Raw genomic sequence first — 26,592 nt, forward strand, 5'->3', positions numbered from 1 at the left:
TGGATCCGGAGGTTGGTGGGGTGGTACGTGAGGACAAGGGGGATTCTTTTTTGGTTCTTATTGCGTGGACGGGGTGTGAGGGATGAGTTGCAGGAAATGTGGGAGACACGGTTGAGGGCGTTCTCGACCACTGAGGGGGGGAAGTTACGGTCCTTGAAAAACGAGGACAACTGAGATGTACAGGAGTGGAATGCCTCATCCTGGGAGCAGATGCGGTGGAGGCGAAGGAATTGGGAATAGGGGATGGCATTTTTGCAGGAAGGTGGGTGGGAGGAGGAGTATTCTAGGTAGCTGTGGGAGGCGGTGGGCTTGAAATGAATATCGGTTTCTAGGTGGTTGCCTGAGATGGAGACAGAGAGGTCCAGGAAGGAGAGAGAGGTATTAGAGATGGTCCAGATAAACTTAAGGTTGGGGTGGAAGGTGTTGGTGAAGTGGATGAACTGTTCGAGCTCCTCGTTGGAGCACGAGGCGGCGCCGATACAGTCATCAATGTAACGGAGGAAGAGGTGGGGTTTAGGGCCAGTGTCGGTACGGAAGAGGGATTGTTCCATGTAACCTACAAAGAGGCAGGCGTAGCTTGGGCCCATGCGGGTACCCATGGCCACCCTCTTTGTCTGTAAGAAGTGGGAGGAATTGAAAGAGAAGTTGTTGAGTGTGAGGACGAGTTCGGCTAAGCGGATGAGGGTGTCAGTAGAGGGGGACTGGTCGGGCCTGCGGGACAGGAAGAAGCGGAGTGCCTTTAGGCCATCTGTATGGGGAATGCAGGTGTAGAGGGACTGGACGTCCATGGTGAAGATGAGGTGTTGGGGACCGGGGAATTGGAAGTTCTGGAGGAGGTGGAGGGTGTGGGTGGTGTCACGGACATAGGTAGGGAGATCCTGGACCAAGGGGGAGAAAACGGAGTCCAGATAGTCGGAGATCAGTTCGGTGGGGCAGGAGCAGGCGGAGACAATGGGTCGACCAGGGCATTCAGGTTTGTGGATTTTGGGAAGGAGATAGAAGCGGGCGGTGCGGGGTTGGGGAACGATGAGGTTGGAGGCCGTGGGTGGGAGGTCACCTGAGGTGATGAGGTTGTGGATGGTTTGGGAGACGATGGTTTGGTGCTCAGGGGTGGGGTCATGATCAATGGGGCGGTAGGAGGAGGTGTCAGAGAGTTGGCGTCTGGCCTCGGCGATGTAGAGGTCAGTGTGCCATACTACAACTGCGCCTCCCTTGTCTGCGGGTTTTATGGTGAGCTTGGAATTGGAGCGGAGGGCTGCACGTTCTGCGGGGGAGAGGTTGGAGTGGGTGAGAGGGGTGGAGAGGTTGAGGCGATTGATGTCTCGACGGCAGTTGGAGATGAAGAAGTCCAGGGAGGGTAGGAGGCCTTGGGGTGGTGTACAGGAGGAGGGGATGTGTTGGAGGCGGGAGAAGGGGTCAGTATGGGAGGGTTAGGCTCACGGTTGAAGAAGTAAGCGTGGAGGTGGAGGCGGCGGAAAAACTGCTCAATGTCCAAGCGTGAGCGGTATTCATTGATGTGTGGGTGGAGGGGGACAAAGGTGAGCCCTTTACTGAGGACTGACCGTTCGTCCTCGGTAAGGGGTAGGTCTGGGTGGATGGTGAAGACTCGGCAGGGCTGGGTGCTATTGTCCCCTCTGGAGCTGCTGGCTGTGGAGGCCGTGGGCGGAGCGACGTCGGCGTCGGCTGTGGGCGGAGTTGCGTCGGCGGTGGGCAGAGTTGCGTCGGCGGCGGCAGCAGCGGTGACGGTAGGCGCGACTTCAGTGTCTGTGGTGTTGGTCTCTGAAATGGAGGCGGTGGCATCGGCAGCGATGGCGTTCGCTGTCCTGGAAGTGGGGAACCCGGCAGTGGCGGATGTGACGTCATCTGTGGGTTCTCCGACAGTGGCCTCATGGCCAATGGCGGCGGGCACATTGTGGGGAAGGTCCTGGGTACGGCTGGGCATTTGGGGGGTGGAGGAAGCCCGTTTTGGGTGGTAGGCACTAGTAAGTTTACTGTACTTACGGTTTTTAGTGTCCAATAAAGCTGAGTAGAATTGGGAGTCCAATAAAGCTGAGTAGAATTGTGAGCCAATAAAGCTGAGTATATATTTAAAAGGTTTACCATCTCTTTGTTCCCCATTAGAACTTTCCATCTTATGGCCTTAGCTTGCTTTTTTAGTGCTCACTCACTTTATCTCTTATTGAGAGGATTCCAGCCTCTGCATACTTCACGTTGCTTTCTTATTGCACACACTGACTTCAGCACTGATTACAGGCGCAGGGCTCTGCAAGGCTCGCAAAGCTTTTTCAGTACACAGGATCTTTAGTGCCCAAGTCTTGCTGTGACTTGCAATTTTTTTTCCTGCAGCAGGAGAATCATGGCTTGTCACAAGAGAACAGTACTGAGTAGTCAATATATGAATCAGGAAGGGGGTAGACATGTTACTGCATGACAGCATCCTCCATCAATGCTTGACTAACAGCATACGCCAGCAGTTTACCTGGCAAACATTCTGCATATACTTCAAATAAATGGTGATATGTGGAAATCAACAGTCCTTGGTAGGGTGAAGCAGGATTACCATCAGTCAAGGAACAACTTCATACCAGTCAAGGGCCTTGTCCAATTATGTTAAAGGGGATTGGGCCACAGTCAGTCATACACATGGTCTTACCAGAATTTGGGGGATCCAAGCCTTCATAGTCTGAGGTCTGGGCCATTGTCAATTCTGCAAGTGAACGGTAAGCAGTCAGGGAATTACTGGTTGGTCAGTTGGGTGCTGTTAGACATCAGTCCAGGTTGAGGATTGGGTTGGGGCTTTTTCCTGAAATGAGACGAAGGAAGAAATGGAGTAAAATGGAAGTGGATGTAGTAATGTGTGAGCTGGAGAGGTGCTGAGGTGTCCCCAGTTAGTAAAGAGGTAGCTCAATGGGCAGGAAGCAATAATAGTTTTGGAGGATTAGGTGGCTGCAGACCACTGAATGAACATGACACATGCAAATTAACGGCTGTCATCGTTGAGACTTGGTAAGATTCTTAAGGCCTCTTAAGTGAGGTAGTAGAGTGAAGATCATGGCACTTATGCTTACACAAAAGATCATTCTATCTATACTGCTCCATTGGCAGAACAGCTGGTTTGCAATGCAGAATAATGCCAACAACACAGGTTCAATTCCTGCACCGGCTGAGAGCACCACAGATCTCCCACCTTCTCAACATCGGCTCTGCCTGAGGCATGATGACCCTCAGGTTAAACTCACCATGAGTCATCTCTCTCTAATGTAAGAGCATCCCTACAGTCCTCTGAGATTATGGCAACTTTACACTCCTGAGTGTTCCTGATCAGCTGCGGCAAAGCATTGAGCTGGGCTGTGCCTGACGGCGTGGCTTCCTACTGCAGTTGCTGGAAAACGGTTGCCTCCTAGCCTCCACTCTGTCCACCAATCCCTCTAAATCTCTGTCTGTGAAGTGGGGAATGACCTTTCCCTCCCTCTGGGCCACATATTCAGGAATAACAGTCCAGCACCACAACATGAGGTGGGTTCCAGGCTCACAGTGTCTGACATGATGCGCAGCAGGGCCTTAAACATGATCGTAGCGGTATGAAAGCTGAAATGTCCTGGCTATGACAACCACTTTTGCGTCTTCAGTTGTGCAATTCCTGAGATATTTGTCCATGAGCCTGGTCACATAATGAATGAGTTTAAGAGCTCATTAAGGAGCAGGATTGAGTGAGAAAGATTACTTTTAGCCTTGGCAGACCAGGTGCCATGAATCACACTGAACAAAATACTAACTGCAAATGGGAAAATTCCGCCCATAGTTGCTCCAAATCTTTTTGAAATGCAATATACGGCTAACTGGTGAGAGTAAAGTAATTAGAGACAAAAAAAAACACTGCAGATACTGGAATCCAAGGTAGACAAACAGGGAGCTGGAAGAACACAGCAAACCAGGCAGCTTCTGGAGGAAAGGAGCAGTCAACGTTTCGGGTATTACACTCAGGGTAATTCCTGAAGAAGGGTAATACCTGAAATGTTGACTGCCCCTTTCCTCCAGATGTTCCCTGGCTTGCTGTGTTCTTCCGGCTTCCTGTTTGTCTACCTACGTAGTAATGCTTTGTGAGAGCAACCTTCTCGGATGCAGTAACAACTTGGAGGTGGAGAAGTTTGTTTAAGCAGTTTATTGAATCAAGCAGTTTATTACAAGCAGTTACTGGTAAATGCAGGGAGAAGAGTTCTGGGTAAACATGCAGGAATACTGAACTCACACTAAATCATGAACATGATTTACAGTTTTTTATACATAGAAATAAACAACTTGTCCAGCAATCATCAGCAGTTTATCTCCACCTCCTCTTTCTAGTGTGGTCACTCCCTAGGACACATCATGTGGTCTCATTCTAGTTTGATAATTTAATCAGCATTTGATAACTTAATCAGCTATCTACTTTGTCAGCTATTCCTGTCCTATCATCCTGTCTAATCTCGTCAACCAGCTATCTAATGGTCCGGGTGCACGGTCCTGTGGCCTAACTGAAATGTCACAGGGAAGTCGGCCATTTCAACATAGTCAGTAGACCACAACATTACACCGAATAAACCTTATTTAAGCATTTTCAGTCAACTATTTCATGTCTATTCTACTACACTTGTGTGTGTGTGTGTGTGTGTGTGTATGGGAGAGTCTTCCCTTCCATGTTTTAAAGTATGTTATTTTATTGGTTGAACTATGAATACTCTGCATCCTTTAAAATGAGTTAAGTGATGCCTTTTCAATTTTACTTAGCCTTTCACAGGACAATGACAGTGTAATGGCAACTGGGGAGAATAATTCAAAACCATTGACTTGTAGTAAAATGTATTTCTTGTGATCAATGCACAAAACAAAATAAGAAAAAGTTACGCTTTAGGGAAGCTGTTTCATCTTAGGATACAATTGAGAAATCATGTCATCACTTAATCTTGATTTCTCCAATGACAATATGTTCATTTCTGGAAATCTCTTACCATAGCCCAGAGCGGCAAACCCTCAAATCATTCACGTCATTCATTTCTGAACTCTGTCCTATACAGCAGTGCCCTTTTGAAGACAGATTGCCCCAAATTGCAGATATTGGCCTGGAATTTGTAACAGTAATAATGGCAAAGCTGTTACAATTAGCCACTAAGAAGGGATAAATCTGACACTGACTCGTGGCATTTACACATGCCCTGGTAAATCGTGAAATCTGGAAGCTGTTGTGTGTGATACCATACTCCTCCACAGGGTGTCCTAATGGAGTTTCTGTCAATGGAATTAACACAGACTCTGAAATTAGACAAATCCTGAAAAATGTGATATTCCCTATGTAATCAACATAGACCTACTGCTTCTGAGGTAGGCTGCAAGAGATGGATAATAATGCATGATTTAAAAAAAATGTCTTCCAACAGATTAGTCTTAGCAAATGTCCCTGTAATTCCCTCTTTAGAAATACGACTGTATCTCATTGCATAAAAAAGGATCAAAGCCTTTAAAAGACAATGATTGTAAAGTGTTTTACTGCTGCTGAGATGATGAATTTGTTTACTTTTTATGGACATAGAATGCCAAAATAAAGTTATGCCACCTGCGAATTTACTAATCATATGCAACCAGAGCACAAGTTGTGGTCAACTTGTTGCATCTGGGCCCAGAGCTCCTCAAAGTTGTCCTCTTTGGCCACCTGCAATCTTCCTCTACCAAACATGAGCAGCCTTTCACCAACAGGAATGTAACCACTGAAGTAAGATTGTGTAAAATCACAACAATAAAGCCACATGGAAGATGGGAATGAAGGGTATACACAAGGAAGAACAATTGATGTTTATATGCCATTATTTGATTTATAAATCTGATTTCGAATATCTATTTTGAATTAGCTCTTACTTATATAGTTTGACCATCATGCCATCATGCGGAGGTGCCGGTGTTGGACTTGGGTGGATAAGGTCAGAAGTCACACAACACCAGGTTATAGTCCAACAGATCGATTTGAAATCACAAGCTTTCATGGCACTGCTCCTTGACTTCATCTGATGGAGGAGCGACACTATGAAAGCTTGTGATTTCAAATAAAACTGTGGACTATAACCTAGTGTCACGTGACTTCTGGCTAGAGGAAAGGTAAGGCATGGGCTGTCAGAAGGTTAGGAATTTGGCTGCATTTCCTAGTATCTCAGTTAGAATAGTGGTTTACAGTGTAAAGGAGACTGACAAGCAGGAATAATGGGTCACCTCATATAAAATCTAAGCTGCTAAAACCCGATGCTTGATGAAACCCGACTGTGAGACGGAAAGCCACATGAATTATTTTATAAACAGCAGATTAGATCAGGGAGGGAAGAGATAGAAGGTCATATGACAATGTGATCAGGGAAAGATGAGATTAGGGGATTAAAATGGAAAGAGCTAGCTTAAGACAAAGCAGCTGATCAAATGAAATTTTTGTAACTGTATAAATTGATTGCTCAAATGCTGAAGAACCCTTACAACAAGAGTATGGCTTCCTTGTACACTTGTATGTAATAAAGATAACTTTTTTGAATAAGACATCCAACTCTTGAAGCATTTTTGAGTACTGGAGAAAACAAAAGCCCTCACCTTTACATATGGTGACAAGTGTGAGGTAGACCACATTGCAAATGAAGCAGACAGGACACTGATCAAGGGACTTTATTTTATCACCTGTGGTCAGGAAAGGTCTACTTTGTAGCTGTGGGACCAGTGTGTTTAAGTGAGTGTCAATGAACCAAAACTGGAGACTCGAATATTGAATGATGAAAGCATGCACCAGAGTAGGGATCATAAGTTGAGAGACCGGGCTGAGAAAGCTGCAATACAGATGACAGCTGCCAGGACACATCAGAACCATTGCATGACAGCTAGGCCAGAATCATCAGGGCAGTAGATCCAAGCCATTGCATGAGAGAGATCAGAATCCTATCCGGCAGGGGCCCGAGGCAAAGAATGGCTATAAAAATAGTGGGAAGAAACTAGGGCTAATGACCAAGTGGAAACATAAAGACAAGTCAGAAGATGATATCTTTAGCTGGGGACTTGAAGCGTTAATAACTAAATTCCTAGTTGATGACACAAAGATAGGAAAGAAAAGCAAGAGAATTATAATTAATTCACACTTGAGAATCTGTAGATCGGTCCGAAAATATATCCAAAAGTAGAAATAATGTAGTGATGAGTTCAGACACAAGCCCTGGGATAGAAACAAATTTCAGAAAACTAGGGATAGAAATTACATTGGAAACACCATAGTAGTTTAGAATGCTATTGGAAAAGACAAGGGCTGGATTTTCTGAGGAGTGAAAATTAACAATTACACAGGTGTTAACTAGGTTTCTAATTTACTATCTTTTCCTGGGAAACTATTTACTTAACTGCAGCAGAATCCTCCGAATTCTACAAATTAAGTGGATACTTTGCGGTTACCCCGCAGTGGGGCATTGCTAATCAGAAACTTCAATTTCCTCAAAGTCTGGCATGTCATGGATGCAACTTGGTTCTAGCAGAAATGACTATTCTGTGTGTGTATGTGTGTGTATGCATGGGTGTGTCTAAGTCTCTGCTGGGGTAATTTTATGAAAGTGTCCTCTTTGCAGTCTGTGGGTTTGCAAGCTACTAACTAATTAATGTCCCTAAATAAAGTTGTATGGCTTTCTTCCCTTTCAATCGTGCACTATAGCTTTCAGTCTGCATGTGATATAAACAGACTTTCTTTCCTAAGTATGATGTTTATGATTGGGTTTGTGATTTTATGGTTTAGATTAAAGGGGATACATATTACCTCAAAGGGAAGTTATATACAACATAAAAAAATAAGTAGGAACCTCGTTGAAGTAGCAGAACTACCAAAGGAAGTTGGAGTCATTAAAGCTACAGTTCGGCAGGGAAATAGATGGACAGGCTAACTGTGAATGTCTAAGAATCCAAATGGAGAATCAGATGGAGACATGCATTGGCAGTTCGAGATGTTTGATGTGCTGAACAAAGTAAAAATTAAAAGATTCTTGACATATTAACTATAACTGAGTCTAATGCACTGGAGGTAGTGCAAATTATAGGGCATTGATAAGTATATCATAATAGGGTACTTAACAAACTGGATGCAGGATTCCTGAATGTAAACAGCCAATATACCAGACCATCAGCAAGCATTGCACTGGTGTCTAGAGGTGTATATCAGTAAATTTGTTATGGTTAAATATAAAGTCATATCTCAATAAGCATGGTGGAAGGAAGGAAATAAATAAAGGAGGAGAAAAGGGTAATGAGAGATGAAAGTACAATTAAGTAACTGGTAACCCAGTGATGACTAGATGTCCAAAGGGTACTATCCAAAAGAAATATATCCACTAAGTTCAGATTTGCTCTTACCAGGCTTGCTCTGCACATTTCAGGTTTCATACTTCTGGACAAGCAAAATCACACAGATTGGATGCAACAGATGAGTCATATGGCCCGCTGCCTGCATGAAGCATGCATGGGTGAAACACAAACTGTCCCCATGAAAATGGGAACTGCCACCATTTAGAAACAGGACTTGCAATTTGGGTTCAGACACCATTTTTACCATGAATGGAGAGGCACTTCAGCATGACAAACATCCATTCATTGTTAACAAAGTTAGGATCGAATACAAAATAAAAACCGAAAGAACTGCAGATGCTGTAAATCAGAAACAAAAACAGGTTGCTGGAAAAGCTCAGCAGGTCTGGCAGCATCTGTGAAGAAAAATAAGAGTTAATGGTTCTAGTTCAGAGCCCCTTCCTCAGAAGTGTTCAGACCTGCTGATCTGTTCCAGCAACCTCTGTTTTTGTTCCTATTCAGGATCAAATACAGTTCAATCAACCGGCACAACTTGCCTTCACAAAATTAAATGAAAATAACGAGCATACCCCACTCTCTACATCACCTGGTCATTTTATTTGTCTGTAAACATCACTGCCTCCATGTCTTAATATTCACTGTTTACACATGAAAAGGATTAGACTTTAAAATAAACTGAAAATGTGTTGTAATATTGTGGAGACTGTCTACAAAAATAGCATAAATGGAAAGAACATGGAGTTAACTCATTAATATTTCAACTAATTACTTAAACATTATTTTTTACTTGTACAAATATAAAATGCTTTCAAACATTAATAGTAAAGATAACTTCCTCCCAAATCCTCCTGAACAAATGTTCAAAATGACAGAAAAGTTGTAAATTTTACTAACTTACAATTATGTTTCCAGATTTTTCACTTGCCCTGCAGTATAATGGAGCTATACCCATGACCACCTCTCTGTAATCACAGATTGCAGAGGTGGCCAGCTTGTTGCTTGAGGTATCAATGCAACTGCACCCATGGCACAGCTGCATGAGTTTATTTAAATTTAAATTGACAACTAGATGATAAATAGGGAGATGATGGCATAGTGGCATTATCACTAATTGCAATCCATGGGCCCAGGCTAATGCTCAATTCTCACCATGGTCATACACACAACAAAAGTATAGGACAAATATAACACAGTATGGAGCTGGAGGAACACAGCAGGCCAGGCAACATCAGAGGAGCAGGAAAGTTGACATTTCTGGTCAGGACCCACCCGAAACAACAACTTTCCTGCTCCTCTGATGCTGCCTGTCCTGCTGCGTTCCTCCAGCTCCACACTGTGTTATCTCTGACTCCAGCATTGGCAGTTCTTACAATCTCAAAAACAGCACAAAGTCGACTTTAAAAACACTGCCAATATATTACTAGCTAAGCAACACCTGCCCAGGAGATTCAGCTTTTGGAAACTCTCCTCCCATGCCACAATCGTATGTTTTCAGGCAATCTTTAAACACAAAACATATACTGCGTTAATGTGACATATTTTCCAGCTTCAAAACCTGTTACCCTATGGGCTGCAAGTGAAATTGTCAGTTTACTAATAACTAACATCATATAGAGCATAGAACAGAATAGCACAGGAATTGACCCTTCAGCCACCATGTCTGCGCCGACCATGATGCCAATTTAAACTGATCCCACCTGTCTACACATGGTCCATATCCCTCTATTCATTGCCTCTTCATGTGGCTGTCTAACTGCATCATAAATATTATCCTAGTATCTGCTTCGACCACCTCCCCAGCAGTGTGTTTCAGGCACCTACCACCCTCTGTATAAAAAAAAATACCTCACACATCTCCTTTAAACTTTCCCACTCTCACCTAAAACATCTTCTAGTACTTGATGGTTCCACCCTGGGAGAACACTCTGATTGTCCACCCATCTATTAGGTCACCCGCAGCCTCTGCTGCTCTAGTGAAAACAATCCAAGTTTGTCCAACCTCTCCTTGTAGTTAATACATTCCAATCCAGGTAACATCCTGGTAAACCTCTTTTGCATCCTCTCTACAGTGTAGCTACCAGAACTGCACACAATACTACAAATGTGGCTTACCTAAAGTTTCATAGAGCTGCAGCACGACTTACCGATGTTTACACGCATTGCCGTGGCTGCTGATGGAAAGCTTGCTGTATGCCTTCTTTACCACCTCATCCCAATTGTGTTGCCACTTTCAGGGAGCAACAGACTTGGATCCTAATATCCCTCTGTATATCAATGCTCCTAAGAGTCCTGCCAATTGCTGTAAACTTTCCTTTTGCATTAGACCTGCCAAAATGCATCACCATTTCTCTGCTCATCTTTCCAAATGATCTATATCATGTTACATTCTTTGACAACCTTTCTCACTATCCGCAACTCGATCAGTTTTCATGTCTTCTGATAACTTACTAATCAGACTATCCCCACATTTTCATCTACATAATTTATATATAAATAAATTCCCTCCTACAAGACAAAGTCCTCAACTGATTCAAGAAGACCACCATCATCCCCGTACCCAAGAAAACACATGCACTATGCCTTAATGACAACTGGCCAATAGCTCTGACTTCAATAATCATAAATTGCTTCAAGAGGCTGGTCATGGCCCACATCAACTCCAGTTTCCCAACCTGCCTTGATCCCCTACAGTTTGCCTACTGGCATAACAGATCCACAGAGGTTGCCATATCCCTAACCTTGCACTCATCCCTGGAACATCTGGACAACGATGACACCTATGTCAGCATTAAGTTCCTCAGAGTGACGATAACCGATGATCTGTCCTGGACTACTCATGTAGATGTGACAGTCAAGAAGGCACAAGGGGAGGTGATGGCCTAGTGATATTATCACTGGACTGTTAATCCAGAGACCAGACAACATCCCAGGGACTCAGGTTCGAATCCTGCCATGGCATATGGTAGAATTTAAACTCAATAAATATCTGGAATTAAGAATTTAATGACGACCATGAATCCATTGCTGATTGTCGGAAAACCAATTTGGTTCACTAATGTCATTTAGAGAATGAAACTGCCATCCTTACCTGGTCTGGCCTACATGTGACTCCAGAACCACAGCAATAGGGTTGACTCTTAACTGCCCTCTGGGAAATTAGGGATGGGCAATAAATGCTGCCTAGCCAGAGACACCCTCATCCTGTGAATGAATACAGGATAAAAAAGACTCCTGTTCATTGACTACAGCTCCGCTTTCAACAACATTATCCCCTCCAGACTGATCTCAAAACTTGACCTTGGTCATGCTCGGCCTTCTGCCACTGGATCTTCAGCTTTCTGACCCATACGCCACAATTAGTGAGGATAGGTAACTGTACCTCCTCCACAATAACACTCAACACTGGAGCCCCCCAAGGATGCGTCCTCAGGCCCCTACCATATTCCCTGTACACCTATGACTGTGTTGCCAAATTCTGAACGAACACCAGCTACAAGTTTGCTGATGACACCACCACAGTGGAACGGATATCTAACAACGATCAGTCAAAATAAGAAGGAAAATAGAGAGCTTGGTGACGTGGTGCAATGAAAACAATCCGTTTATCAATGCTGTCAAAACTAAAGAACTGATCATTGACATCAAAAAGGAGGGAGGAGAACATGTCCCCACTACATCAATGGAACTGTTGAGAGGGCGAAGAGCATCAAGTTCCTCGGAGAGACAATAACTGACGACCTGTCCTGGATTTCCCATGCAGATGCGACAGTCAAGAAGGCACAACAACGCCTCTTCTTCCTCAGGTAGCTTAGGAAATTTGGCATGTACATAATGTCTTTTGCCAACTTCTACTGATGCACTATTGAAAACAATATGTCTGGGTGCATAATGGTCTGGTGTGGCGACTGTTGTGCCCAGGACCATAAGAAACTACAGAAGGTTGTGTGCACAGCCCAGACCATCACGGAAGTCAACCTTCCATCCACAGACTCTATTAACAGGCTAGCTGCTGCAGAAAGGCAGCCAACATCATTAAAGACCCATCGTACCCTGGTAATGACCTCCTATAACCTCAACAGTTAGGCAGAAGATACAGAAGCCTGAACACATGCACAAAGAGGTTCAGGAATAGCTTCCTTCCGGCTGTTATCTGTCTGTTGAATGGACTCAACCTCAGACAATGTAAACTGCAATGTAATCTGTATGCCTCTGAGACTTTTTGATCTGTACATCCTTTGCTTGCTGTGATCTGCCTGTACCACTTGTAAACAAGGTTTTTCACTGTATCTCGGTACATGTGACAATAAAACCAATCAACCATACATTACAAATAACAGACGTTTAAAGGGATTTCATGTTAATGTGTATGAAGACTAGACTTGGAGCTCTTGTGATACAGTGAACTGCCAATGCCTCTCAGTCAGGAGACCCAGGTTCAAGTCCCACCTGTTCCAGAGTCATTCTCTGAAAGGCTGACTGAAATTATTTAAAAACTGGAGTGGGGCTGTCCATTCTTGTTCATATAAGTGGCTCACACCCAACATTTACACTATTCAGACAGATCAGTTTTGACCTTTTCGGGAGAGAGAGGTTTGAGTTACTTTTATCGTAATATTGTCATGAGCAAATGGGCAATGACAAGTTTACATTCATCTTTCACTACAACACAAAGAGTGTGGTGTTGAAAAGATATCAGGCAGAATTTAATGCTTGTTGGAGATTCTGGCCCTGGCAATCGGCAGACTAGCTGCACCCTCCGCACTCACCCCACCCCCAGCAAATTAATGCTCCAAGGAAATGAAGTCCCACCTTATCAAGCTGACTGTGCATCTAATTAGCCAGCAGCTCTGAACTCCATAGAGTCTGAGTTCCAAGGCCAAGATGGAAGCAAGTGTGGGCTATCTCATGGCTGGAATGGAAGGAGGAATGTAGAGGGAGGAATGGGATTCATGTTAGAAAGGCTGGGGCTGGGTAAAGATTTTAGGGGAAGGGGGCCAATTAGGGAGGCAACCTCTTCATTTCCTGTCCAAAGTACAAGCAGGATGACCTTTGGCACTTCCTGCCCCCAATTGTTGACTGAACTTAAAATTAATCATTGTGGAATATTGCCACAAAAATGTTGGAAGTCTGAAATAAATAAACAGTAGGCGCTGGAAAAACTCAGCAAGCCTGGTAGTATTTGTGGATAGAGGAACAAAGTTAACATTTTGTGTCTGATATGGCTCTTCTCTAGGACATTATCTCTCGACGTTTGCTGCCAGACCCACTGGATTTCTCCAGTGTTTTCTGTTTTTATTTTTTGAAAATTGACTGCCTGTCTCTGTCTCCCTAGATCCATCATCCTCCTCCATAAAATTGAGGAGTGGTTGGGGGCAAGCAGGAAGATGGCAGGAAGGCAATACAAGGAATTTAACACTCAGTCCCATTTCCTCCTTCCTCCACATTCTGCAAATCTATTGGTCTGTTGAGCTTTAATACTTGTTCCAATGACTTTTGAAGTCAGTGATTTTAAAATCCCAAGCTATCTTTCTTGTATAACAGACTCAGCCCAGGATCAATTTTTCTAATGGTAAATTTGAATTAATCTTAAAATGGATCAATGTTATTGAAATTGATAAACATTGATCATTCAGTGGTTTTATTTATTTTAAAAAGTCCATATACGTTAAGTAAGGGAGCTCATGATTGGATTTTCTGTTACATGGTGAATCATTGGAATCAAATTTATCTCCAATGGTAGCGCAAAATGTTAGTACTGAATTAGCCATCAGCTGTATGTAATGCTTGACATTTCATTCCAATTACTACAATAAAGCCAAATATTAGAAAATACATAAAACATGCAATCAATGTGATACTGCCCATTTTGAACCACTGAGTGAGATAAATTTCCACTCCATTTATATTTATGTTGCACTCATCTAAGATTCAGCATTGCAGTAAATTCTTAAATAAAACTGTTACTGAAAATTAAATCAGTTTTGTGAATGATTTGCCTATAATCAAACAACTGGTCAACTATGGGATTTTGTTGTGTTGAGCAGAAGCTGTTATGTTTCATCTTTCAAACTAAAATAATACCCATCAAAACTCAGAACAGTTAACAGTTATGAAATAATTGGTATTACAAGGCTGTAATATGTCTGAAAGTTAATTAATAAAGATGATGTTGATTTGAGAAACAAAAAGAAATGCCAGCTATAGTCATATGAGCTATATCATGTTCTCGCCTCCGAATAAACAAAATAACAATGAATCACAGCATCTCACCTGAAGAGTGAACATAGCAATATGATGGAATTCTCCACGACCACCTTGTTTTACAGGCACAGTCATAAAAAACTTGCTGCCATCCTTGGAGAACACTGGTTCCTCATTCTCAAAACAAAACAGAAAAAGTCACAGTATTATTGAAAAAAACAAATAATTTAAAACAAGATCCAAGAAATTCAATTAATATTCTATTTTAACATCATGCAGTGCGCAACCCATAAATCTGGAGCTATCTGCTCTTTTGATTTTAGCTTAAACAGATTAGGTCAATACAGTCTAGGTGTTAGATATCTCAAGAAAATTCATAGAATTTATAAACTTTATTTCACAGAGTCACACAACACAAAAAGAGGTCATTTGGCTTATTGCGTTCTTGTTGGAAGAGCTAGACAATTAGTCCCACACATCCTTTCTTAAAATCCTGCAATTTTTTCCCTTCCAATATATATACTAAAGTTGCTATGGTGAATGCTTCACCATCTTTTCAGGAGTGTATTTTAGTCAATAACAACTCACGACAAAAAAAAACTCATCCTCTCCATGGTTTAATGCTAAATCTTTGTCTTCTGTTTACCAGCTTTTCTGTCAGTGGAAACATTTTTATTCATTCCTCATAATTTTGAGTTGTTCTATTAAATTTCCTATTAAAGTTCTCTGCTTCAAGAAGATTGCTTCTGCAATCTGTTTTGCTATTGAAGCCCTTCATTTCTGGCAGTATTCTAGTAAATCTCCTTTGCATTGTTTCCAAGTCCCTCCTGATGTGAACTCCAAAATTGGACACATCATAGTTTATAAAGCACAGGGTCCCATATGCTTTTAATGGCCTTACCAACTTGATTGCAACCTTCAAAGATTTTATGCCTGTGGACCAGCAGGTAGATCTCTTCACGTACCTCCTTTAAAAGTGGACCATTTAGTTTATATTGACTTTCCTTATTTTTCCTTAAAAGTGATAATAATTTACACTTATTTACATTAAATTTCATTAGCCACATTTCTGCCTGTTTCACTAGCTTGTCTGTGTCCTGTTGTAGTCCTCGGTTATCCACTTGACTGCATATTTGAATAACCTCTTCCTCTTTGAGCTACTTCAAGAATCAATTGTACACATCTACTGAAACCACAGGTTGACCAACACAGTTAAAATGTAGAACAGATTCTGAATGATGCCCAACTCGTGCACCAAAGAAAATATGTGAAGTCAAAGCATAGTTCAATACCAAAACACAATTTGACAGAAAATGGGAACTGGTTTTATGGAGGGTGTTCACTGGACTACAACTTTAGATTTTTATTAAGCATTATGAAAGTTACTAATGGCAATATAATATCACTTCCAGGATCTTTCTCAAGTACCTTATAAATATTATAAATGGAGTAAAGATAATCTGAAGGTGTTCCCATCATTCAGGGCCCCAAATACTCCTGCCATGTGATACAACACTTTTCTTGTACTCCTTTTAGTTCAGGAAGCTGCATTTGCACCCCATGGAGTCTTCTCCAAGTTGGGGAATTGAAGTGTACATTGGGCAACCGGTTTGCTGAATACAGTTTGTTCCTGGATTGTGAACAGATAGAGGGAGAGACAGACAAATGATTTCTTCAGCCAGTTGTAAACTTAAACCAGCTCCAGAAGGCACTCAGGCTGCTTTGTCTACTCTCAGGAAGCAAGATGTGCACACGAACATACAGAATACAGCTGAATAGTTAGCACTGTCTGTTACTGTCTGAATGATAGGGGATGGAGCAGCTTCTGAGAATGACAAAGATCTTGCAAAGCTCTTGTAGGATCTTTCTCTTTCAGTTATAAACCTGATCACTGTGAATCAAACATGGAACACTAAAACCGAAAAACCTTCAGGAAATGGCTTGTGTGAACATGATGATGATGTCTGTGGGTACAAGAAAATGCTCAGTCATACCCTCTAGAGGTATTTGCAATGGATTTTATGGACCTTCACCCCAGAGGTCACTTGGCCACTGAAGATTTCACGCTGGCATGAAGACACTTCTCTGTTTAGCCAAAGTATATCTCTCATAACTTAGGCAGTAGTCATCAATATCAGCAGTCATCTTAGACCAGTAACACTGCTCACTGGTCAGGGTAGTCATCTTTTGCCTTGTTTCATGTTTTACTTGATCATGAAATGTTACCAACACTTAGCACTTCAGGCTGTTGGGAAGGATGAATTGCTTCACTCTTCTCTCATCAACATGAAATAGATTATAGCGTGTTCCATCCTCTTCCCTGATCCTCTTCAAGCATTTCAACTGTTTCATGCCTTCATCAGCTGGTGTGGAGTTGGTGAATGTTGAGTCTTTCAGAAGCTGTACTGTCTACTGATGCCCACATCAAGCAGTGAAGCTGCCTGAGGTACACATTCGAGGTCAATAGCAAGGATGAAACCGTACCTGGGTCTATCTGCCTACCTGATTAGGATCTCATTCAGAAGTGCATTGGTGATCCTCTGCTGAATCTTCGTCTGATTTTCACAGGATTCAGGGTCGGAATGCTAAATTTGATTTTGGAGCGCAGCTATAGCATCAGTCACAGCCTCCTCTAACTGGATTCCCTCCTGCAGTCAGTCTTCCAAATAAGGGTATCAGCATTTGCATTAATATTACCTAACCTGTATTTGATTTGGAATTGAAACTGAACGAGTTCAATGGCCCATTGGGTCTTTGTTGCTCCAAGCTGGTGCACGATTGAAGGTAGCTGAGTGGGCTGTTGTCTGTAAACACTTCAAACTCTGTACCAAGTAGAATGTCTCTGAACTTTTGGGAACTAGCCCAAATCAAAGATAATAATTTGAGTTTCACACTGGAGTAATTCTGCATGTTCCTCCCTTTTGCCTTAAGACTATGACTGACGTAAGTGATAATCACCCTTTTCTGCCCTTGAACCTGTGATGGCACCACTCATAAACCAAGGAAACAGCATCAGTTTTCAGTATGAAAGGAAGATGGAAATCTGCGTCATGAAGGACAGGTGATCAGACATGTTTCAGCTTAAGGGTGTTATTACCAAACTAGGTTCTCTTAGTTATGGTTCCATTGGATAACCCAAATTGTCAAGCATTCTTAAGAGTCTTTGCATTGATTGCCTGTTAATTGACTCTGATCTTCAGTTTTCCATCTTTCCTTCTTACAGGGACTATCAGGGAGGTGTACGGACTTGATGACTCACAAAAGACATCTTGCTCCAAAACATTCTGCTGATAGTCCTGGGTTTCCACCCAGTGATGACGTGTGTTCCAACGGTAAGAAATCTTTACTGGATGGCACAGTTGTAGTATGGCGCACTGACGTCTACATCGCTGAGGCCAGGCGCTAGCTCTCTGACACCTCCTCCTACCGCCCCCTTGATCATGACCCCACCCCCAACCACCAAAACATCATCTCCCAGACCATCCACAACCTCATCACTTCAGGTGACCTCCCACCCACACCCTCCAACCTCATCGTTCCCCAACTCCGCACCGCCCGTTTCTATCTCCTTCCCAAAACCCACAAACCCGACTGCCCTGGTCAACCCATTGTCTCCGCCTGCTCCTGCCCCACCGAACTTACCTCCACTTATCTTGGCTCCACTTTCTCCTCCCGGTCCAGGAACTCCCCACCTACGTCCGTGACACCACCCACGCCCTCCAGCTCCTCCAAAACTTCCGATTCCCTGGTCCCCAACACCTCATCTTCACCATGGACGTCCAGTCCTCGTATATTTGCATTCCCCATGCAGATGGCCTAAAGGCCCTCCGCTTCTTCCTGTCTCGCAGGCCCGACCAGTCCCCTTCCACTGACGCCCTTGTCTGCTGAGCTTAACTCGTCCTTAACAACCTCTCCTTCAATTCCTCCCACTTCCTACAGACAAAGGGGGTGGCCATGGGTACCTGCATGGGCCCAAGCTATGCCTGCCTCTTTGTAGGATACGTGGAACAACCCCTATTCCGAAGCTACACTGGCCCTATCCTCCACCTCTTCCTCCGTTATATCGATGACTGTATCGGCGCCACCTCGTGCTCCCACGAGGTGCTCGAACAGTTCATCCACTTTACTAACACCTTCCACCCCAACCTTAAGTTCACCTGGACCATCTCCAATACCTCTCTCTCCTTCCTGGACCTCTCTGTTTCCATCTCTGGCAACCACCTGGAAACCGATATCCATTTCAAGACTACCGACTCCCACAGCTACCTAGAATACACCTCCTCTCACCCACCTTCCTGCAAAAATGCCATCCCCCATTCCCAAATCCTTTGCCTCCGCTGCATCTGCTCCCGAGATGAGGCATTCCACTCCCAGACATCCCAGATGTCCTCATTTTTCAAGGACCACAACATCCCCTCCACAGCAGTCGAAAACGCCCTCGACCGCATCTCTCGCGTTTCCTGCAACTGATCCCTCACATCCCCTCCCCACAATAACAACAAAAACAGAATCCCCCTTGTCCTCACGTACCACCCCACCAGCCTCTGGATCCAACGCATCATCCTCCGCCACTTCTGCCACCTGCAATCTGACCCCCCTACCAAGGACACTTTTCCCTCCCCACCCTTATCTACCTTCCGGAGGGACCACTCTCTCCGTGACTCCCTTGTCTGCTCCACACTCCCCACAAGCACCACCACACCCTGCACTTTTCCCTGTAACCACATGAAGTGCTACACCTTGCCCCTACACCCCCAACCCCTCACACCCATCCCAGGCCCCAAGAAAACGTTCCACATTAAACAGATGTTCACCTGCATATCTGCTAATGTGGTATACTATATCTGCTGTTCCCGTTGTGGCCTCCTCTACATCGGGGAAACCAAGCGAAGGCTTGGAGACCGCTTTGTGGAACACCCACGCTCAGTTTGCAACAAACAACTGCACCTCCCAGTCGCGAACCACTTCAACTCCCTCTCCCACTCCTTGGACGACATGTCCATCCTGGGCCTCCCCCAGTGCCACAACGATGCCACCCGAAGGTTGCAGGAACAGCACCTCATATTTCGTTTGGGAACCCTGCAGCCCAATGGTATCAATGTGGACTTCACAAGCTTCAAAATCTCCCTGCACCCGACTGCATCCCAAAACCAGCCCAGCTCATCCCCGCCTCCCTGATCTGTCTGTCCTTTCTCCCACCTATCCGCTCTTCCCACCTCAACCCCCACCCCCACCTCCTACCTCCCAGCCTCATCCCCCCTCCTTGACCTGTCTGTCTTCTCTTGACTGGCCTACCCCCATTCTAACTCCCCACCTACACTCACCTTTACTCGTTCCATCCCCGCCTCCTTGACCAGTCCATCTCCTCTCCACCTTTCTGCTCCTTTATCCATCTTCCATCCGCCTCCCCCTCTCTCTATTTATTTCAGAGCCCCCTTCCCCTCCCCCATTTCTGAAGAAGGGTCCAGACTCGAAACGTCAGCTTTCCTGCTCCTCTGTTGCTGCTTGGCCTGCTGTGTTCATCCAGCTCTACACATTGTTATCTCAGATTCTCCAACATCAGCAGTTCCTACTATCTCTGAATCTTTACTGGATGGTTAGCTTTAGTCATAATTCTATGGTTTTATTGCTTTTTTTCACTATTAAGCTTCCTCAACTCTGTCTGGATACTCCTAGCCCTCACTGCTTCTGCTAGGTATTCCATCAGCTTCCTGTCCCTGTTCAACTTGAAAGAGGGGTCCGGAAGAATGATGGGATTGAACAACTTCAGCAGTTCCAAGGACCACGTCCTCTCCTTTGGCTTGATTGTACTCATTAGTTGTGTGAGATTACTGGTATTCAGAAACCTCTCTTATTATCTTAAAGATCCAAAATGAATTCCTTTGAATATCTATACCGCATGCACTGCCAGCTTCCTTGTGCTCAGGCCCTTGGATGCAATACCTCAAATCCAGTTTTGAATTGCTCATCTTCTCCTGACCCTGTCCAGCATACAATTCTTTGGCTAGTGGAATATCTGACCATCTAACCAGACATACTTCTGTCTTCCTTCATAGTGTCAAGAGATTATACATGAGCACCTTTGCCTATTTTTGTCTCTTCTTCTGTCCATGAGGGCTTTATCTGACAGACAGAACTCTTTTTCTTCAGAGAGGATAACTCATCTGCTTAAGCTCCCCTGTTCAGTGCCCTCCCTCACAGTTGCTTTTGGAGGCCAGGTTACAACAGAGTCATAAAGTTCTTCACTGTGCAGGAGAAAAACCAGTCAGCCCATCGAGTCCATATTGGCTTTCCATTGATCAATCTGATCAGCCACATTCTTCTGCTCAGTCCCCATAACCCTGCAAGATTATTTCCATCAGGCCTCCATCTAATTTCTTTTCTAAATCATTCTTTCATCCAATGTTCAGGAGCAGCAAGCCTTCGTTCTAAAGAAACACGGTGGAATCTTCAGGAAAAGTGACTCATTTTTCAAATATACACTTCACAGTCTTCTGGGCTCAAAACCAAGTTCACATTTTCAGATCACTGTTTTTATTTAGACAATCATGCTGTTCCCAGTTCTACTGCTGCCATATATATTGCCCCCTGCACACATCTTTATTCCTTTATTTCACTCATTACCAAATCCTTTGCCTTGCACAATTGTTCCTTTTACCATCAATCCCTTGTTACGTTGACCCATCATTCTTTTGCACTTTTACCATTTCACTCTTTCACTGCATCTGCACAGGCATAAAATCTGCTGCCTTCCAAAATTGTCCAGTACTACTGAATCTTTGTATCTCTATCCACATATGTGGTACAATCTGCTATTTCAAGCATTCTCTGTTTTTATTTTAATGGTGTCCCTTTTTTGAATCACATTTCTGGGCACCTTTATAATTTGACTACCAATTGGTCAATTAATTAACTTTAACAATGGTTTTAAAATGATTAATTTAAACCATTACATTTTCTTACCTGTTTAGAAAGCCAGAGTTCAGACACTGTTTCATGTTTCTAAAATAATCACAGAAAGGAAATAGAATGAAAATACATGCAAAACACAATCAATAATTTAGCTGGAAGAATTTCTTACTATATCAGTCACTGAACTTTGAAATAATAAGGTGTGCATTGTCTATAACTCAATTTTAAACTGGAAAGAGGAATATTTTACACTTAGCAATACAAGTACCAAACATAATCTCTAAGGATATTGTATATTAACAATGTGGATAATTTCTTAGGCTTTGTTCACTGCATCTGACATCACAACATTGTCACATGAGTTTTACTAACAATTTGGTGCCAGTCCAGATCATGAATCCGGTTTTAATGTGAATGATGGTCCATGAAACCGTGACATGCAAAAAGAAAATAGAAAAGAAGAGCTATTGCATGTATAGTTTTCTTGATCTGAATGATATCGAGTAGGGATATACTGAACAGTGACTGCTACAGCTGCCAGCAAAGGATGAGAACCTGAGGGTGCTACTTGGCAGGTAAGCATAAGTAATATTATTAGTGTTTTAGCAGTAAAACTTATCTCCACCCTTGATGCTGCAGATGTTGGTTCAGGCAGAGAAAGGAAATGAAATAAAATTGCAGTGAAGTAATAAAAATGATGAGTAGAAGACATGATTTCTACGTTCGGTGGAACACAGATTATTCAACCAATTAATTCATTTTGCTAAACCCTACCTATTTGTTTTAACTTCAAGTTAATTTTGTACTTGACATGTTTGTCTCCCACTTTAGACTAGTCAATTTTTTCCCACCTGATTTTGACTGCTCAGTTTTTTTTTTAAAATGAGTTGCACGTTAACCCTGAGCAAATCAGATTTCCTATTGACACCATGCAAAATGGTGAGTTCCTAATGTTCCCTTATTTTTATATTTTATTAATAGACCTTAAAGTCATCAAAAACTGGCATTGGGGGATTCCAGGATGAGCACAAAAAATCCATTCTGTTTTGAATCCTTAAAAAAAGTAATTTGTGGTAAAAGCCACAATTTGCTTAACCTGATAAAAAGCTAGACATCCTTTTGCTAGTAGAAGTACTAAATTAGGACCTTGGACTTATTAGAAAAGATTTTTCTTCATACATTCTTCATTCATTCAACTCAGGCCTAAATCCCCAACAAGCTCAATCGTAGCATTCACACGGGACTGGGACAGCACAGCAAAGTTGCAGAATTCTCTGTCATTTCTGTGACTCAGATTAATTCTGTGTGAGGCCAGCCCCTTGAGATCAGCAGACATAAATTATGCCCAATTTAAATGAATGTAAATTAATAGATTTTGAGTCAGTTAAAATATGGCCCAAAGCTTTGACTATGTATATACATTATGGTGGTGTGGGAGCGTTTAAATCTTGACTACTTTACTTATTCTTATATCTTTGCCCTTCCCCTACGATCCATACCAACCTATTGAGGACATGTAACAGCACCAGAGATAGTAAGAACTGCAGATGTTGAACTCAGAGATAACACAGTGTGGAGCTGGAGGAACACAGCAGGCCAGGCAGCATCAGGGGAGCAGGAAAGTTGATGTTTTGGGTCGGGACCCTTCTTCAGAAACGTTTACCCAGGCACCACTGTGCTAAGATACTCAGTGAATAATCACCCAGGAAACTGAGATGGAATACAGGAAAAACTCTTTGTACCTGAATATTGAGAGCAATGTTCTAAGCTTAAAAACAGATCCAGCTCTTCTCCTGCGATTGAATTGTTTTGGAAATCTAGCACAAAGCACAAGAGGCAAAAGAAGCAACTAAACCTTCTGTGTCACAGAAATGGTTGTTTCCGGTAACGAAGATCAGTAAAATGAGTCCTATTAAGTTCAAGTTGAATGAAGAACATTCACTCTTCAGTTAACATACAAAGTTAACTCAAACATCAGTTTAGTGAAGTAAAGGGATCTTCCTCCATGTTCAAATAATCACATCGTTTAGCATTCTGCTGGCCTCAGCAGTCACCTAAGTCCGTACTATTTAATCAGACATAAGAGAAAACCCACTAAAGATAAGGCTGAACTCAATTTACCTGTAGGATTAAAAATCATTTATTAACAGATTTGATCAACTTCCATTAGTTCTTATTTCTAGTTGATTAGAAATCTTTGCGCAAATGATTGCTGCATTTAATAACATTCAATAGCATCACTGTTCAGGAAAATGCTTGATATGAATAGAATGTCTTACCTTAGAACAAGCCCCAGTTGTAATTTCACATGTAGTAAGAATGGAGATATTTTGAGGTCTGTTCAGCCAGTTTACAACTGTCTTTGTATTGCTGACCCACTTTACCATTGTGATGTAATATTCCCTTGTAAAGAAATTCAAGCTCTAAGTTGGTAAAATGTAGCTTTTTTTAAAGCTGCACGTAAATATTTTTAAATGTGGCGGTATTAAATGTATTTATCAAGCTTAATTCTAAAATTAAAAGAAAATGCAAATCCGACAAAATATGAAATAGTCCTCCATTAGAAAAAACACTATCAAGTGTGGTTTTTCAGTACATTTCCTTAATATTGATGGCTTGTTGGTCTAGCGGTATGATTCTCGCTTAGGATGTCTATATGTTGTTGGCACACGAGAGGTGTTCCCGGTTCAACTTGCGGACGAGCCCAGCTATCTTTGGGTGGCACGGTGGCTCAGTGACTAGCACAGCTGCCTCACAGTGCCAAGAACCTGGGTTTGATTCCACCCTCGGGTATTTGCACATTCTCCCCATGTCTGCGTGGGTTTCCTCCAGGTGCTCTGGTTTCCTCCCACAGTCCGAAGACTGTGCAGGTTAGGTGGATTGGCCAAGTTAAATTGCCCATAGTGTTCAGGGATCTGTAGATTAGGGGGGTGCAACTAAGTGGGATGCTCTGAGGGTCGGTATGGACTTGTTGGACTGAAGGGCCTGTTTCCACATTGTAGGGATTCTATGATTGCCTCCACTTTGGATGTGCTGACATCGCAGATGAGCATTCCCACAATTTGCTTTATTATGAAGATGTTTAATAATGTGATAACGGACAGATAATCTGTTTTAGTGACGTGGTTTGAGGAATAGATATTGGCTAGCACAATGAGGATAACTCCCCTACTATTCGTCAGAATAGTGCCACAGGGATCTTTTACATCCACCTGAACAGGTAGGTGGGGCCTGAGCTTAACGTCGTAACTGAAAGATAGCGCTTCTCAAAAGTATGGTGCTCCTACGGTACTATGTCGCTTTTTTATTTCATTAGACATCTCCATTTTGACATAACAAATCATTAATAGCAGAACATCAGTTGTCATTTTGGCACAGGCACTGTTCACAGCTTGATAGTTTGGATCTAGGCAACAAACCAGATCGTTTATTAGTAACATTCCTGCTGACACAAGAAATAAGTAAGAAATGAGATTTAGAGAAAAAAAGATTGCAGGCTATGACTTTATTCAAATGAATGGGAAACGTTGTAGATTGCAGAGTACAGAGCTGTTAACTTTTGCCTCTTTGGCTAAGCTGACCTATGGGTTTGATATCAAGGAGCTAGATTTAGTGCCAATATAATTGTGAGCCAAGACAGTGAGGCAAGAGTTAGTTCAGCCGTTAAAAGAAGATCTTGATTTTCATTTTAGTCTCTCACAGCTAGCACACACTTCTGTCTTGTTTCCTAAAGCTGAGGAGCAGGTTAATCTTGGCAGCTAAACTTCCTTTGTAGTTTCATGATTGACTGACAAGACCATTACATCAACTTGAATGCAGTGATGGGAATGATCATCTGCTCTAGTGTGTCTATCATTTGACAAGTTGTAAAGGTAAAACTTACACAAGTTGCAGTACGTTATTTGGAACTTATAGAGCTTGCTGAAGGATAGTACTACGTTAATTATCCCATCAAGTGGAATAGTGATAATTATGGAAATGGTGCTCTGTCCTCAGAAGTATCTCTCGGCATAGACAGAAGTCATAACCTGTTCTTGCAGCAGCAGGTTGATACATTGAACCATTGCATTATAGAGGATCCGAGTTGTACTTTAAAATTCTTCATTTAGTTTCTACTGTCCAAGCTTAACTTTCAGTATGAGCTTTATTTGTGCTAGGCACTTGCTTGCAAAGTTGGGAAGAGAATTAAATCCATTTGGTTTAAATTTGGTTCATTCTGTGAACTGTATAACAGTCAATCACAAGTAACATTGATAGTTGGACTCATTATCTTTGTGTCTGAATTTGGTAGGACAGAGTAAAATCTGAGGGGAGAATGAAAGTAAAAACAATGAAGATTAACTGATTAGATGGTCACAGATTCCAGCTTAAATCACCAAACTATCAAATAATATGCGCATCAAATTTACAACGGAATGAGCCCTACTATGTCTTTAACAAGACGACCAGTAATAACTATTTTTACATTTGTAAAAACAGGGTGACTGTGAACCCAATCTTACTTGGACTTGAAATTTTCTGGTGGCATCAATTCAAGGGTATGAGTTGGTCCATAAAGGTTCACAACAAACAGCTTGATGATTGGATTGACTTGTCCTGCCTGATAAGAGATAAGATAATTAACCAAATACACTGAATGACAAATGACAACACATCTCCAAAGTACATAATTGTACAGTTAACATAATCAACTTTTGAAAGTGGCAGCATATATTTTACTAAAACCTAACTAACTTATATTTCAATGAAGGGAAAATATGGCATAAAATTTGATTAAATTTAGTTATCCATGCGAAGCAGTGAGAATTGATGAAACTGAAATGCGTCTCTGCTTCAGGTTGCATCAGACTGTCTTGAACACACATCTTCAAAACAAGAAAGGACAAGGACTAACCTCTGACAATTATGTGACACAAGGATTCATAGGATGAACAGCCAAGCAAAATTACAATCTTTTATTACAGGCTTGGTGCAGGAGCTCACACAATCTACATTTGTCTGCACAGCTAAGTCCTTCTGTTAAGCCTAAATCTAGGCATCCTACATGTCTCTCAAGATAACTAAGTAATAAAGGATAGAACTATAACCAAATCATGGCACAATTATAAGCTTTTGTGCCCAGACGTAAACAGTACA

At 42.5% G+C, this 26,592-nt stretch overlaps 1 protein-coding gene across 1 annotated transcript in view; it reads right to left on the bottom strand.

Annotated features, from left to right (window-relative positions):
* Positions 1-26,592, bottom strand: part of LOC109928671 (inactive dipeptidyl peptidase 10-like) — a 618,050-nt gene that overhangs the window by 86,726 nt on the left and 504,732 nt on the right. Inside the window, exons 10-13 of the mRNA XM_048599233.1 lie at positions 25,959-26,056; positions 23,736-23,859; positions 21,508-21,546; positions 14,614-14,721 (exon numbers count right to left, since the gene is read on the bottom strand). Of these exons, the coding sequence (XP_048455190.1) occupies positions 14,614-14,721; positions 21,508-21,546; positions 23,736-23,859; positions 25,959-26,056 (369 nt within the window). The remainder of the gene's footprint in view (positions 1-14,613; positions 14,722-21,507; positions 21,547-23,735; positions 23,860-25,958; positions 26,057-26,592) is intronic.

This window comes from Rhincodon typus, chromosome 7, assembly GCF_021869965.1.
Source record: "Rhincodon typus isolate 14 chromosome 7, sRhiTyp1.1, whole genome shotgun sequence".
NCBI lineage: Eukaryota > Metazoa > Chordata > Chondrichthyes > Orectolobiformes > Rhincodontidae > Rhincodon > Rhincodon typus.